Here is a 13,543-nt window from a genome sequence, read left to right on the forward strand (position 1 = left end):
CTGAAATAAGACAACACCAAGCAATAATAATCACACCACAAAAATAAATTTGTATTTGGTAACCTTGATAATGAGAAAATGGAGAAGATACACTTCACCTTATCCTCATTTGACTTGATGAGTTGTTAGGGGGTTAGGATAGTGTGGCATATCAGTTAACAAACGAAGGGTAAAGTATGACAAATTAATGCAACAAAGAGAAAACAAAAAAAGCCAATAGGAAAAAGAGAATATAGAACTAAAAACATACAAGCCTTGAATACTGGTAAAACCTCCTTCCAACTGAATGATTTCCTCTATAAGGTTGTCATGTCCTATATGAATTAGTTCATACATAGCAGCTCCTCTATAGTCCCATTCCATCAAGAAAAACCACTGGGAAAAAAAAAATAAAATGTAACCTTACAACACCAATTTTAAAAATAAAATTCACATCCTATGGCAATCTCTCCTCTTAATAAGCTATTCAAATCTCATGTAGTTGATGTGATCGGAGGAATATAGAGACGATTAATTTCTCGGCACACTATCATAACTTTGTACTTCTCCGTGTACAGTGTCTCCATTAGTTACATGGAATCACTGTCTCCTGACATGAGTAGGTAAGTCGCAGGAGCAGGATTTTCATGTGCCCAAAATATCATATCAATCATCTTACGTTTGACGGCAGCATCTTCCTCTATGATTTCATGTAAAAAAAATAAACAACAATATCATCAATAAATCCACTTCAAAAAAATACCTATACCAGGAGTCAAATGCATAAGTTGCACCCATTGGAGGTCATCGCCCTTTGCAATTTGGGAGACAACTTAGCACAATTTCCATACAAGTATATGGAGATTTCTCCCTGATGACCCAACTTCTTTAGGGCTAGCATGATATTACAAGTAATAGTATATAGACCCGGGGGATGGGGGTGGTATTGGTGTGCTCGAATGTGATTGTTTAAAAATACAGAGGTTGGGCCAGCCTTTACTCAAAATACAGAAGGATTGTTACTAAGACGCGTAGGCGCATGTTTTCTTAAACCATGATCTGGACCCAATTCCATATATTAAGGCTGTATAAATTTTTCTGGATGAAGTTTTGGCAAGTTGACTGAAAAACAAACAAACATCTTAAAATCTAGGAGTTAGTCACTTGACATTATTCAAAGAACAAGATCATTGATCATTATTCCAGCTTTTTCCTCATATAATGAAATATGATAACACCAAGCAATAATAAATACACCACAAAAAATTTAATTTATATTTGGTAACCTCGATAATGAGAAAATGGAGAAGATGCACTTTCCTTTGTCCTCATTTGACTAGATGAGCTGTGAGAGGGGTAGCATAGTGTGGCCTATCAGTCAACAAAAGAAGGGTGATGTATGGCAAATTAATGCAACAAAGAGAAAACAGAAAAAACCAATAGGAAGAAGAGAATATAGAACTAAAAACATACAAGCCTTGAATAGTGGTAGAATCTTCTTCCAACTGAATGATCTCGTCTATAAGGTTGTCATGTCCTATATGAATTAGTTCATACATAGCTGCTCCTCTATAGTCCCATTCCATCAAACCACAGGGAAAAAAAATGTAACCTTACAACACCAATTTCAAAAATAAAATTCACATCCTATGGCAATCTCTCCTCTGGATAAGCTATTCAAATCCCATGTAGTTGATGTGATCGGAGGATTATAGAGACGATTATTTTCTCGGCACACTATCATAACTTTGTACTTCTCCATGTACAGTGTCTTTATTACATACATGGAATCACTGTCTCCTGACATGAGTAGGTAAGTCGCAGGAGCGGGATTTTCATGTGTCCAAAATATCATATCAATCATCATATGTTTGACGGCATCATCTTCCCCTATGTTAAATTAAAGAATAAATAAACAACAATATCACCAATAAATCCACTTGAAAAAAATACCCATATCAGGAGTCACATGCATAAGTTGCACCCCATTGGAGGCCATCGCCCTTTGCAATTTGGGGGGACAACTTAGCACAATTTCCATACAACTATATATAGATTTATCTCTTATGACCCAACTTCTTTAGGACTAGCATGATATTACAAGTAATAGTATATAGACCGAAGGCTTTTAGGTCTTTGGGGACATGACAATTTTCAATATCCCACAACATGGATAGTTTGCCCAACTGATAATCCTCTTCCGGTATAATCGACGACACTTCACGGGCTTGGGTACGACGGACTCTTGTGCGACGACGAGTTCCTTTGCGAGCCATTTTTCAAATGTGCAAAATTTGAAAATTAAGATTCATCTGGCTGAAGTCTCTGCTCAAGTTCGTTCATCATTCTTTCTCTTCACAAGAGTGTCGGGTTTTGACAAAAAAGGAGAAGAACAGAAGAGAGAGGCAACAGGGCCAAGCAACAAGAAGATAACTAAACCAGACAAGCCAACTGATAAAGGACCAGCTCGGAAAAAGTCTAAAAAATAATCTTAGTCTCTTGAGTCGAAGAGTCCTTTTTTTTAAAATGTTTGTACGAATCTGTACTTAACTCTTTCAAAATCAATAAAATCATTTTTCCTGAATATGTACGAATGTGTACATTATTTTATCTACAATTAGTTTTGTTCTCTATCATCAATTCATAAAATCTAAGTTTTGTCAAATACCAAAAAGGAGAAAATTATTGGAATATTATAAGTTTCAGAGTTTGACAAATTAAACGGTAATATAACTGAAGAATCTAACTGATCGAACAATCAAGTAATCGTAACTGAAGACTTCGTTTGAGATGACTGAAAAAAAAAACCTTATCAATTGAAGAATTTGTAACTGATAAGACATCAGTTAGAACTGATAATGTCCAGCTGAACTGATCGGCTGATCAGTTGACTTCTAATCAGTTGGACATATCATCAGTTGAAGTATCAGCAGAAAAACTGACAAGTCGTACCGAAGGAGAACATATGAATCAGAACAGAACAGTATGAATACCTCGTACTACTGTTAGATAAAGCAACTAGACGACGATTTAACGAATATTTGTCATTAAATGCATTCAATAAGGCTAGAAAAACACACGAAACAATCAAGTTTTAATCTTCAATCAGTTGCGATACTTCTCACGGGTATTTTCTCAATATACAAATCGCACACTCAAGATCCAAATTCATTGCATTTATCATTAGCATTCAGGCTACATGTTAGAGCATTTCAGTTTATTACTGTAAAAGAGTTGTTAGACTAAAAGTTTCAGCTTGGCAATGTGTAAGACCAACTGAAGTGGATTATTACAATTTGTTGTAATATATCAAAATATTTTAGTGAAATTCTATTCTCGTGATAGAAGTATGACATAGGAGCAGTTTCAAGTGTCTCACTTGAACTTGCAACTTGTAGACACTTGCAACTGTCTCACTTGATCTGCACGGAACCGGATTCTGTTCCGGTGCCTCTTTTGTACATTGCGCGCGCGGGTGCTGTTGTCTTCTTTGTCATTTAACACTTGAATGATTTTACAATGTCCTCCAATTTGGTTGTCATGCTCCCGAAACCCTTCCAATCTTGACGTCATGTTTGTAGACCCTTCTTGGTAGCACAACATTAGTCTTTTAAGAGCTTTCTTAAACTTCTTGTTTCTCCCTCTCGTTATTGGTCCTTCCAACAACTTTAACAGATCTAATGCTTTCTTAGGAGCTTGATTATCCACAATCGCATCACATCTCATGAACTTAGCTGATACATATCTATGTGATAAATACCCAATTTTTTCGATTCGAGAATTTTTTTCATGTATAACATGGTTTAATTTTAAAAGCCCTAATATATATATTTTACATTATGTATCATATCATCTCACAAAATTCAAATGGTGCCTTCGTGTATTCTCATCCCTTAAATGGGATAGAAACCCTAATCTTGAGGTGGTTTTTAACCCAAAACAGGGATTTGCGGTGGCGTTGTTTTATTTGGTATGACATGTTAACCACATACTAGGGGTTTTTCTAAAAAATATTATAAATTAATAAAATCATTATAAAATATGACAAATTGAGTAGATATGTAAAATTAGTACAATCCGGGACTTACTGTCCCGGATTCATATTTTCTATTTTATTTTTAAAAAAAATGAAAAGAATGTGGGGGCGCGGATTTTAAAAAAAAATAAATGGAGATCGGCGACTGTTTTTGAAAAACCGTCGCTATTGGCGACGGTTTAAATAAATACCGTCGTTATTTACGACGGTTTAATCAAAATCCGTCGCTAAGACAAATCCGTGAAACACTAGTCACGGATTCTAAGAAACCGTGTCACTCCGTGTGTTTTCTTCCTTTAAGTAGAAATACGGGTATTCTTTCCATCATCGTCGAAAATAATTGTTTTTCATATTCTCGCAACTTATTTCTTTCATTCGATTTATATGTGCAAAAATCAGATAGAAGACTTAAATACTGTAAATATTTATTTTAATGTCGTTTTGATAATAAAATACTCAAATTGTAAGGATCTTTTTTTCAAAAAAAAAAACACATGGATCTAAATATAATTAATTTTGCAGAAAGTTTTTTATTTTTTAAAAACTTTTATTTTATTCATGTCAAAAACTTGTATGAGACGGTCTCACGGGTCGTCTTTGTGAGACGGATATCTTATTTGGGTCACCCATGAAAAAGTATTGTTTTTTATGCTAAGAGTATTACTTTTTATTGTGAATATGGGTAGGGTTGACCCGTCTCACCGATTATGATCCGTGAGACGGTGTCACATGAGACTCACTCTTTATTCATAGGGATGTAAGTTGCAACTGACACAAGATTATCTCATTTTTACCGCTAAAGAAAGCCAAATACATATAGACACCATCTGTTTTCTCGACGTCACTCCACTGAAGCAGAAACCCATGCAATCACCGCAACGCCAAGTACTCCACTGCAGCGGCAAAACCCAGAAATAAGCTCAAGGATAGAATTGCGCGCGCACAAAAGAAATAAGTCACTGGCAAGAATTCCATGGGTGATAATGTACAATTTTCTGAATTATTGATTGAGTTTCTTTGTTTTTCTTCTGGTTTTGCGTTTAATGGGCTCTATCATGTATGAAAAATTCTAGTCATTATGATTAACTTCGGTTATTTGTTATGCTCAACTGGGTGGATTATAAATGTTGGCACTATTGATTTAGTGATTACTTGTTTCTCGGTGTTCGTTAAATCTTGAAGCCATGTAATGTTTTTATTAAAGATTTTCAAAATTTTCATCATGGTTGGATAATCTCACAAATGCATTATGGCGATTAACTTGGTTGGCTTCACTTTTTATGAAAAATTTTCCTGGTTAAACACAATTTGAGTGTAGGTCTCTTTCATCGTTTATTTAGTAGTGTTCTTTGTTGTACACAGTGAAATCTGTATGTTTTCTGCAACATATTTTTGTTGGAGATTGTCTGGTTGTGAGAACCGAGATTTCCTTTAAACCATCTAATTAATATTGTAAGGAAATTTGTAGGATTTGATTTTTTAAAAAAAAAAAGAAATAATAAGATTTGCACATTGGAAATTTTAATTATCAAGTCAATAATATTCCCACCAAGGCATGCTTAATTTCGAAATTGGGAAGAGAACTTAGGAGATTTAGATATCATACAATTTTAGGAGAATTAAGGCATGAATATTGCTAGAGAATTTAGAAAAAAATCCTCCTATATTATTTTGCCCAAATATGGTGGTGCCTAGATATTGATATCATGCAAGATTGAGCCAAGAATTGGAAGCAAATCCCCTCACTTGGACTCAATATTTTCGAAAATATTAGGGGCAAAGGAATCAAGATTTAAATCCCATGGGATTGGAAGATAATCTCACAAATTAAGCAGCATAATTTTCGAAAAATGGCAAGGAATATTGGAGCAAATTTTTGAGATTTGAGCACGAATTTTGGTAATGATTTAACCACCAAATTTAGCTCCCTCTTCTCCCCTATAAATACCACACCACACTATTCAAATCCCCACACCAAAATTCGAGACCCTTGCTGCATTTTTTTCGAAAATTTCAGCCTTTCCCTAGCCGAAAATATACTCAAAGTCGTCCAAGAAATATCGAGCCGAAGTGCCGCCGGAAGGAAGAACGAGTAGCAACCGAATCCCGAAGCCAAGCAACCTCGTTTTTTTTAACATCCAATCAAGTAAGTGGGCTGTTTTAAATTTCGTTTTTATGCATATTAAACTTTCGGTTTTTGGTTTAAAAATACGGTCGAGTACCGTCGTTTTATCTATACGTTTTTACGAAATTTTGGTACGTTTGTGTTTGACACTGTGAGGATTCCCTGAAAATGGGTGGAATTCCAATATATGGCCCTTAACAGTGGGATAGAACTGTTTTATGGCCTCGCCCCCTTAGAGGATTAAAACTTAGGGACTGACGTCAGTAAACCATGAAAGGTGAAAAATCGCAGTGTTATTATGTTATGGAATTTACGTTAGGATTATGAAAAGCATGCTTTACGTTTATGTTATGATTCGAAAATGTTATAAAACTTTTATGTTGTGTTCAAAGTCCCCCATTTACTGAGTATTCCCAAAATACTCACCCCCCTTACTCTCCCCTCCCAGATAAGTCCGAAGAACAGGTTGAGGACGAAGAGACGGATCAATTTTGGGGTTGGTGATTTGCCAGATTAGTAATAGGATTTACTTCGAATTTATGATTTAATAAATTGTAAGACGCTTCCGCATTATTTACTATTTCGTTGGATTTCGTTATTGTAAAGACAACGTTATTTCATTGAAATTATGATATATAAACTGGTTCGGTTTATACCGTGCTACGAAAGGCTTGTTGTTTCGATTGTGTGATTGTTAAACAACGCCGATGTCGACTAACCCCGGTCTCGGGGCGTGACACTGGTGCATTATGAGGGGTGGTTAACATTCGGTTTTGACTAGCCTAGTGATCTGCAAAAATTCTTGTAATTTGTAGTTCACCTTCTGAAATCAACTGTTAAGAAGAAGTTAAAGTTTCATATATTCACATACTTGCAATTTTAATTTCCTTACAGAAAAAATGTGCCATTTTCTTGGGGCCTATGGAAAGGGGGCAAGGTCAGGCCGTCGTTACTCTTGAGTGTGCTCACTCCTTCCATTCTAGCTGCGTAGGCAACAGTGGTTTTACATATGACAATTACCTTTGTCCTGTTTGTCCAGCTGAATGGAATGATGTTCCAAACTCTAACACTGTTACCGATAGCAATTCCAGCCCAAATCCGTTCAATCAAGTTCCTGAATCCCAGGTCCCATTTCACTCTCATGTTATGTATGAGCCAGAACCAATTCGATTTTCTGATGATGAATCGCTCCCTATGGTCACTGAGGATTCTATGTCTTCTGCTCCACCTGCTGACCTGCAGATTGTCAGAATCAATGACATTCCAGAGCGGGTCGCTGTAGCTTCTTCGGAATCTGTTTCTGAATATGATGTTCTTATTAACATAACTGGACCGCCACCCTCAAAAGAGTCCCCTCTGTTAGGATCGATTCGGGGGAGCACCGTTGAGCTACAATAGCTCGGTTCTTGAAATATTGAACACCGATGAATTAAATCGAGTTTGGTTAAAAACCAAGCGGAAGATACTCGAAATAATCCTTCGTAGAAACCGAATAAATATTTTGTAAACCATTTAAAATATATGCAAGTTGAATGAGTAAAAATATTCAGTTGAAGCATTTTATCAAACACTTGGTATGCAATATTTTGGTATTTGAAGAACACATAAAATACTTCAACAATGCATCCTTTAAAAACTACGAAAATGATAAGTAAATGCAATAAACAAATAGACACGAATTTGTTTATGGATGTTCGGAGATTAACAACTCCTACGTCACCCCTTCTTCCCCTTGGGAAGGATCCACTAGAAGACTTTGATTTATACAACACCTTGTACAAACCCATTCAGCTAGGACTTACACCACTGCCTAAACTGAACTCCTAGCACTCAAGATTGTAGGCAGCACCTCACAATCAGCATATTGTTTAATGTCTCATATGCAAAGGCTACATACACAAGTTTTACGTCTTTGTGCAAGACTCACTCAACTAAACTTTGAAGTTCAACTCTCTTGTGTAAGTGTGAGTGATTGTGTGTGAGGAATATATCAGTTACAATTTACATCTCAAATGTATCCTCACACAAGGGCTTGTGCTCTCAACTAGCTGATTTCTTCATGCTAACTGCCCATGCTTTGAATCCCCTTCCAAAGCTCTTGTTTGATCTTCAATAGGTTGTATTTATAGGCTCCAACACTGATATATACGTTAGACACAAGAATATGACCGTTGGAAAGTTTCTGTACTGTTTCTGGAATTGCAACGGTCAAATTCAGCTTGCTGGGCATTTTCCCGACTGGTCAACTCTGGTCAACTGGTCAACTTTGGTCAACTCAACTGGTCATTCAATCGGACTGGTTCAATTTCAGTTGGTCAGCAGCTGGTTCAGTTCAGTTGGTCAGCAGTTGGTTCAGTTTCAGCAGGTGTGCTGAAATCAGTCTAGCTGATTTCAGTTTGTGCAGAACCAGTAGCTTCATCGTCATTTATCAGCATCATAAGCTTCGATTCAGACTTTGACTTATAAGAATGATTTGTAGATCTTTGTCTTAGCTTTCCAACGCATACTGAATCGCTTCGTTTCGATAACCGAGCTGAGAGATATGACCACAATACGGCAGCTGCTCAAACACAACTGATTGTTGTTTTCGTGTGATCAGTTCGGTAATTGAGCGATCAGTTAGACCATGATAACATCCGATTTTGTCCAACTGATGTGAAATACGATTTGTTCCAAATTGGGTTTTCTAATCAGTCTAGTTGGCGTATTGTCATTTGAATCATCCAGCTGGGAGATATCATCAAAACACCAAAGCTTGCCAGAAATTCAGTTTGTGCAGAATTCAGTTTCAGCTTGCTTCTTGTGTTTGCAACTTCACACTTGAGTAAATATGTTAGAAACACAATAACAAGTTTTGTTAACATCAAAATCCAGATTGAGAACTTGAAAAGTTCCAACACCCTCAATTCCATCGTGGTCCTATCGATCTTGTTACTGTGCTAGATATCAGTGGCAGCATGCATGGGTCGAAATTGGCACTCCTGAAAAGTGTTGTTGTCTTTTTTATCGATAATTTGGGTCCTTCTCACTGACTTTCGATAGTCTCATTTTCAACTCATGCTCGGAGAATTTTACCCTTGCGCAGAATGACTGAGGAGGGGCGCGAAAATTCTAAATGGTGTGTGAATTCACTCTCCGCAAGGGGCTCCATCAATATTGTGGAGGCTTTAAAGAAGGAAGTTCAGATTCTTGATGAAAGGAGGCACCAGGATCCAGTTTCTGGCATCGTGTTATTTTCAGATGGTAGGGACACTTGTTACCATGACACACATTTTCCACGTACTGGGCATCATCCACAATATTTGCATCTATTGCTTGGTTCTCTCCATCCTGAAATCCGAGGAATGGAAGATCATGACCAGCTACAAACATATCCAGTTTATTAACTCTGCTTCGGTACAGATAATGACCCTTTCTCAATGCATGCCATATCTGTTGTATTAGGAGGTGGTTTTTCCTATATTGAATCTGATGAATGTGTGAAAGGAGCTTTTCTAAGCTGTATCGAGAGTTTATCAACAGTGATAGGTCAGGAGCTTCATTTAAGGGTGAGTTCTGCATCACATGGTGTCCGAATTAGATCAATATCTTCAAAAATATATGCAAGTGAAATCTCTAATCAAGGATCACGAGGTTCAATAAATGTTGGGAATATTTGTGCTGATGATGACATAGATATTCTCGTCAACTTAAGCATCCCTGTATTTGGGAGTATTGAAGACGACGAAAATGATTCCAACACTATGCACCTTTTGCATATTACGTATTCTTACACAGAATTCGTGTCAAAACAGATGGTACAAATTGATGTTCGCCCAGTCACCATAAGGAGACCGAAATCTCTATCCCCACGTGAGATGACAGTACATGAGGATGTTGATATAGAAAGGAACAATCTCCTGGCAGTAGAAAGCGTCACTGAGGCTCTACAAATGGCAGAAACAAGTGATTTAACAGGCGCACATACTCTTCTGCGGGATCGAAGTTTGATTCTTACTGCTTCTTCATCTTGGCAAAAAGGTTATGGATTTTCTAGGAGTCTCGGAACACAGTTGAAAGATTTGCAGGAAAAAATGGAAAGTAAAGAATTGTATGAAAGTGATGGACGAAGGTGCGCTCTCGAATATGTATATTCGTATGGAACACCTAATATGGTGAACAAATTCGGTCAACTTAGCAAGAAAAGGGGCAGCCCTCCAAGTAAAGAATGAGTGTTGTTAGCGTTTTGTTCTCTTGTGGTGCTTGATAATTGAAATGTATAAGTTCAGCAATAACCAACACTTTTTCTGTTTGCTTATCAGATGTCTTTCTTGAAACCTGATGGATTGTTTGTCTTTCAAAGCTAGCTGGTAGTGTACGTTATCAGAGTGTTTCTCGATATCTCATGCATTATGAAAGTGGATTCTCATATAATTACGTGTGCATGCCATTAAATACAGGACCTCAAAACATTCCGTCTTCACTCTTCACTTAATTGGTTCTGATTAAGCTTAAGTAATTCGAAACTTTCAGGATTTGTTTTCATATTTATCATAAAACTCTTATATTTGAAATCCCTTGATCAAAATTTGCAAATTCTCGCACGATAAATTTTTGTTACTACTCAAATTAAAGATAAGACTAAATTCTTGATAGTGTTTATGTTCCACTATTTAAAAGATGTTAAATATGTTTGGTATAAACTCTTAAAAATATTTGATAAGCTGTCTCTTTAAATTTGTTTGACAAATTTTTTCCAAAGAGCTTATAAACTGTCAAAAAAATAAGTTGTTTGAAGCCGCTTTCAAAGAAGTAGTTTCACCCCAATTTTTTTTTAGAAAATATCTTATTTTAATATTGTAATTATCAATATTATCCATATATTTTCTTAAATGTTTGAAGGTATTGTCATACGAATAATAGTGTAATATTTAGATCGGTTTTTTGGTATATATGAAAATTTAGTAAAATGAGATTTGATGGCATGATTTTCTTCTCTTAAATATTAGGAAATACAACCAAAGAAATCTTGGGAGATATAGTCACCAGATATTTTCCATGTATACATCTTAAATTTCTACTACATACGATGGAAGAGTTTTAGTTTAATTCAACTATAATACTTCGATCTTATTTAAACAATATATTCACTTTGTGAATTTTCACGCAATTCACAATTCGGTGTTCTCTTTTCTTGAAAAACAATGGGAACCCAAGAATCAAATCCTTTCGAAAATCTCACATGACCTGACCGCCGAGATCTTATCGAGGCTCCCCGTGAAGTCTCTTCTCAGGTTCAGATGTGTTTCGAAATCTTGGCTTTTCCTCATCTCCAGCCCCGAATTCGAGACCAACTATCTCGAAGTTTCGACTACTCGCCGCCGAAGACTCGTCTTCGGCACTGCTACTGCACTTTATACTTGCCCACTTAACGGTATCTTTTATGAACTTCCTCATGTAGATTATGAGCAGTGTGATTTCACTAAGGATTACCGAGATGATAAGATTCAGATGGTGGGTTCTTGTAACGGGTTGGTCTGTTTAGTTTATCTATTCACAGGTCATATCTTCGTGTGGAATCCGGCGATCAGAAAGTGTAGGCAACTACCTTCTCCGCAAGCCAGCTATCGGGAACCCTGCGGGTTCGGTTACGATGCATCTTCAGATGATTATAAAGTCTTGCAAATTGTTCATAAGCTAAATTCCACACCCTATTCCAGAACTTATAGCTTGAGAAACGATTCGTGGAAGTCGTCGGATTGGACTCATGGTAGGATATCTATTACAAGAGTATAATTAAGAAATTTACAACTATATGATAACTTTTTGGCCATTCAAATTTGGATAGACGTAAAAAATGGTTATCGGCCTCAAGAGTGCCTAAGAAATTTAAACTACAAAATCCTTGTATCGGCATCGAAAGTTTGACGTGAAATAGAGAAATGTTTGCAAAAAAGAGTTTCAAGTATTTCCAAACTTTCAACAGATGAGACATTTAGAAATTGAACGTAGAAGCTGAAAAACACTTAAAATAAGCTCTCGTAAACATTAACTTAAGTTTTGGACTATAGATAGCATATGATCAAGACTATTCAGCTAATAAACATACTTTTGATGATCATCCTTTTTGAAAACTTAGAGATGATTTCAAAAACGGTTTTCTTTAATTAAATGCAATCTATGGTTTCGAAATTGTCCATATATATATTATACTGGTTGATATATTGTACGTAAACCGTGTTGCACATAGTATCTAAAGTTGGATGCCACTTCTCCAAAGCCAACATGAGAAGGGGTCAAGCCATAACTTTAAATTTCCTTTATCCATGCATGTGAGTTTCATATCAAAAAATTTATTCGCTTCTTGTTGGATGGATTTCAATTTCTTAAAACTGTACATGAAGCTAAGCGTTGTTCGAGCTGAGTGAACCGTAAAGACCAGTTGAGAAGGTGCAGAATTTTCGCGTGTTGAAGAATCATCGAGTTTATAGTGATAATACGACGTATCGAGGAGTGGGGATTCAACATTTGAATAAGGTTAGTGTCTCGTGGTGAGAAAAATAAACTAAGGGTTGTTCGAGTTGGAGATGGTCCGAATCAAGAGAATTAAGTGGCTTATGAACACAAGAAATTAAGTGAACAACTTTATCCATACATGTGATTTGTAGGCAGCAAGTTGAATCAAATGCATAAATGTAGTTCGTGGCAAATCGGTCCGCTCATTATTGTAACTTCAAATGAAATGGGCGATAAAATCAACAAATAATATTAATATATGATAGAAGTAGAAAAGATGGATATTGCACATATAAATCGAATGAAGAAAATAAGTTGCGAGAATGAATATGAGGAACAATTATTTTCGACGATGATGGTAAGAATACCCGCATGACACGGTTTCTTAGAATTCGTGACAGTGTCTCACGAATTTGCCTTAGCGACGGATTTTGGTTATACCCGTCACCAATAGCGACGGGTTTTGGTTAGCGTCGGTCTTTACTTAAACTGTTGCCAATAGCGACGGTTTTGCAAAAACAGTCATCGATCTCCTTTTTATTTTTTTTTAAAAAATCCGTGCCCCGACTTTCTTTTCTTCTTTTTTTTAAAAAAAATAAAAAATATGAATCCGAGACTGTCATATTTTTATAATGATCTTATAATTTATAATATTTAAAAAAAAAACCCACATACTAGCCAGTCATAAAATCGTCCGCGCAGACCAAATAATAATTATTTGGATGAGGAAATATATTAAAATATAGGAATCATTGTTAGATGCGGCATCATGCGCCTGGAAATAAAATTTTATATGATAGAAACCAATTTTGGTTTCTTTAATCCAACAAACGGGACGGGATTATCAATCACTTCTTACCTTCCATTTCTCGATGGGGACATCTTTAGGCACCCCGTGTGTGCAATTG

General features: G+C 36.2%; 3 protein-coding genes across 3 annotated transcripts; all 3 read left to right on the top strand.

The window, feature by feature from the left end:
- The first annotated feature begins 7,061 nt into the window (after window positions 1-7,061).
- Window positions 7,062-7,538, top strand: LOC140810258 (uncharacterized). The gene has a single exon (XM_073168131.1). It carries the CDS (start codon window positions 7,062-7,064, stop codon window positions 7,536-7,538), a length of 477 nt encoding a protein of 158 aa, XP_073024232.1.
- A 1,688-nt stretch (window positions 7,539-9,226) lies between these two features.
- LOC140810259 (E3 ubiquitin-protein ligase WAV3-like) lies at window positions 9,227-10,351 on the top strand. Its single transcript, XM_073168132.1, has 2 exons — window positions 9,227-9,383; window positions 9,543-10,351. Exons 1-2 carry the CDS (start codon window positions 9,227-9,229, stop codon window positions 10,349-10,351), a joined length of 966 nt encoding a protein of 321 aa, XP_073024233.1.
- Window positions 10,352-11,228: 877 nt separating this feature from the next.
- LOC140810260 (F-box/kelch-repeat protein At3g23880-like) lies at window positions 11,229-11,915 on the top strand (the record flags this gene model as incomplete). The annotated part of the gene is made up of 1 exon (XM_073168133.1): window positions 11,229-11,915. A coding segment is annotated over one exon (687 nt), but the record flags the coding sequence as incomplete, so codon positions are not given.
- Window positions 11,916-13,543: the final 1,628 nt, after the last annotated feature.

The sequence above is a fragment of the Primulina eburnea genome, chromosome 13 (assembly GCF_022965805.1).
Source record: "Primulina eburnea isolate SZY01 chromosome 13, ASM2296580v1, whole genome shotgun sequence".
In the NCBI taxonomy this organism is placed as follows: domain Eukaryota; kingdom Viridiplantae; phylum Streptophyta; class Magnoliopsida; order Lamiales; family Gesneriaceae; genus Primulina; species Primulina eburnea.

Coding starts and splice junctions, on each gene's coding strand:
- LOC140810258 (XM_073168131.1), top strand. CDS start 7,062: ATGGAAAGGGGGCAAGGTCAGGCCGTCGTTACTCTTGAGTGTGCTCAC.
- LOC140810259 (XM_073168132.1), top strand. CDS start 9,227: ATGACTGAGGAGGGGCGCGAAAATTCTAAATGGTGTGTGAATTCACTC. Junction 9,384..9,542: donor CATCGTGTTATTTTCAGATG/GTAGGGACACTT, acceptor GCTTCGGTACAG/ATAATGACCCTTTCTCAATG.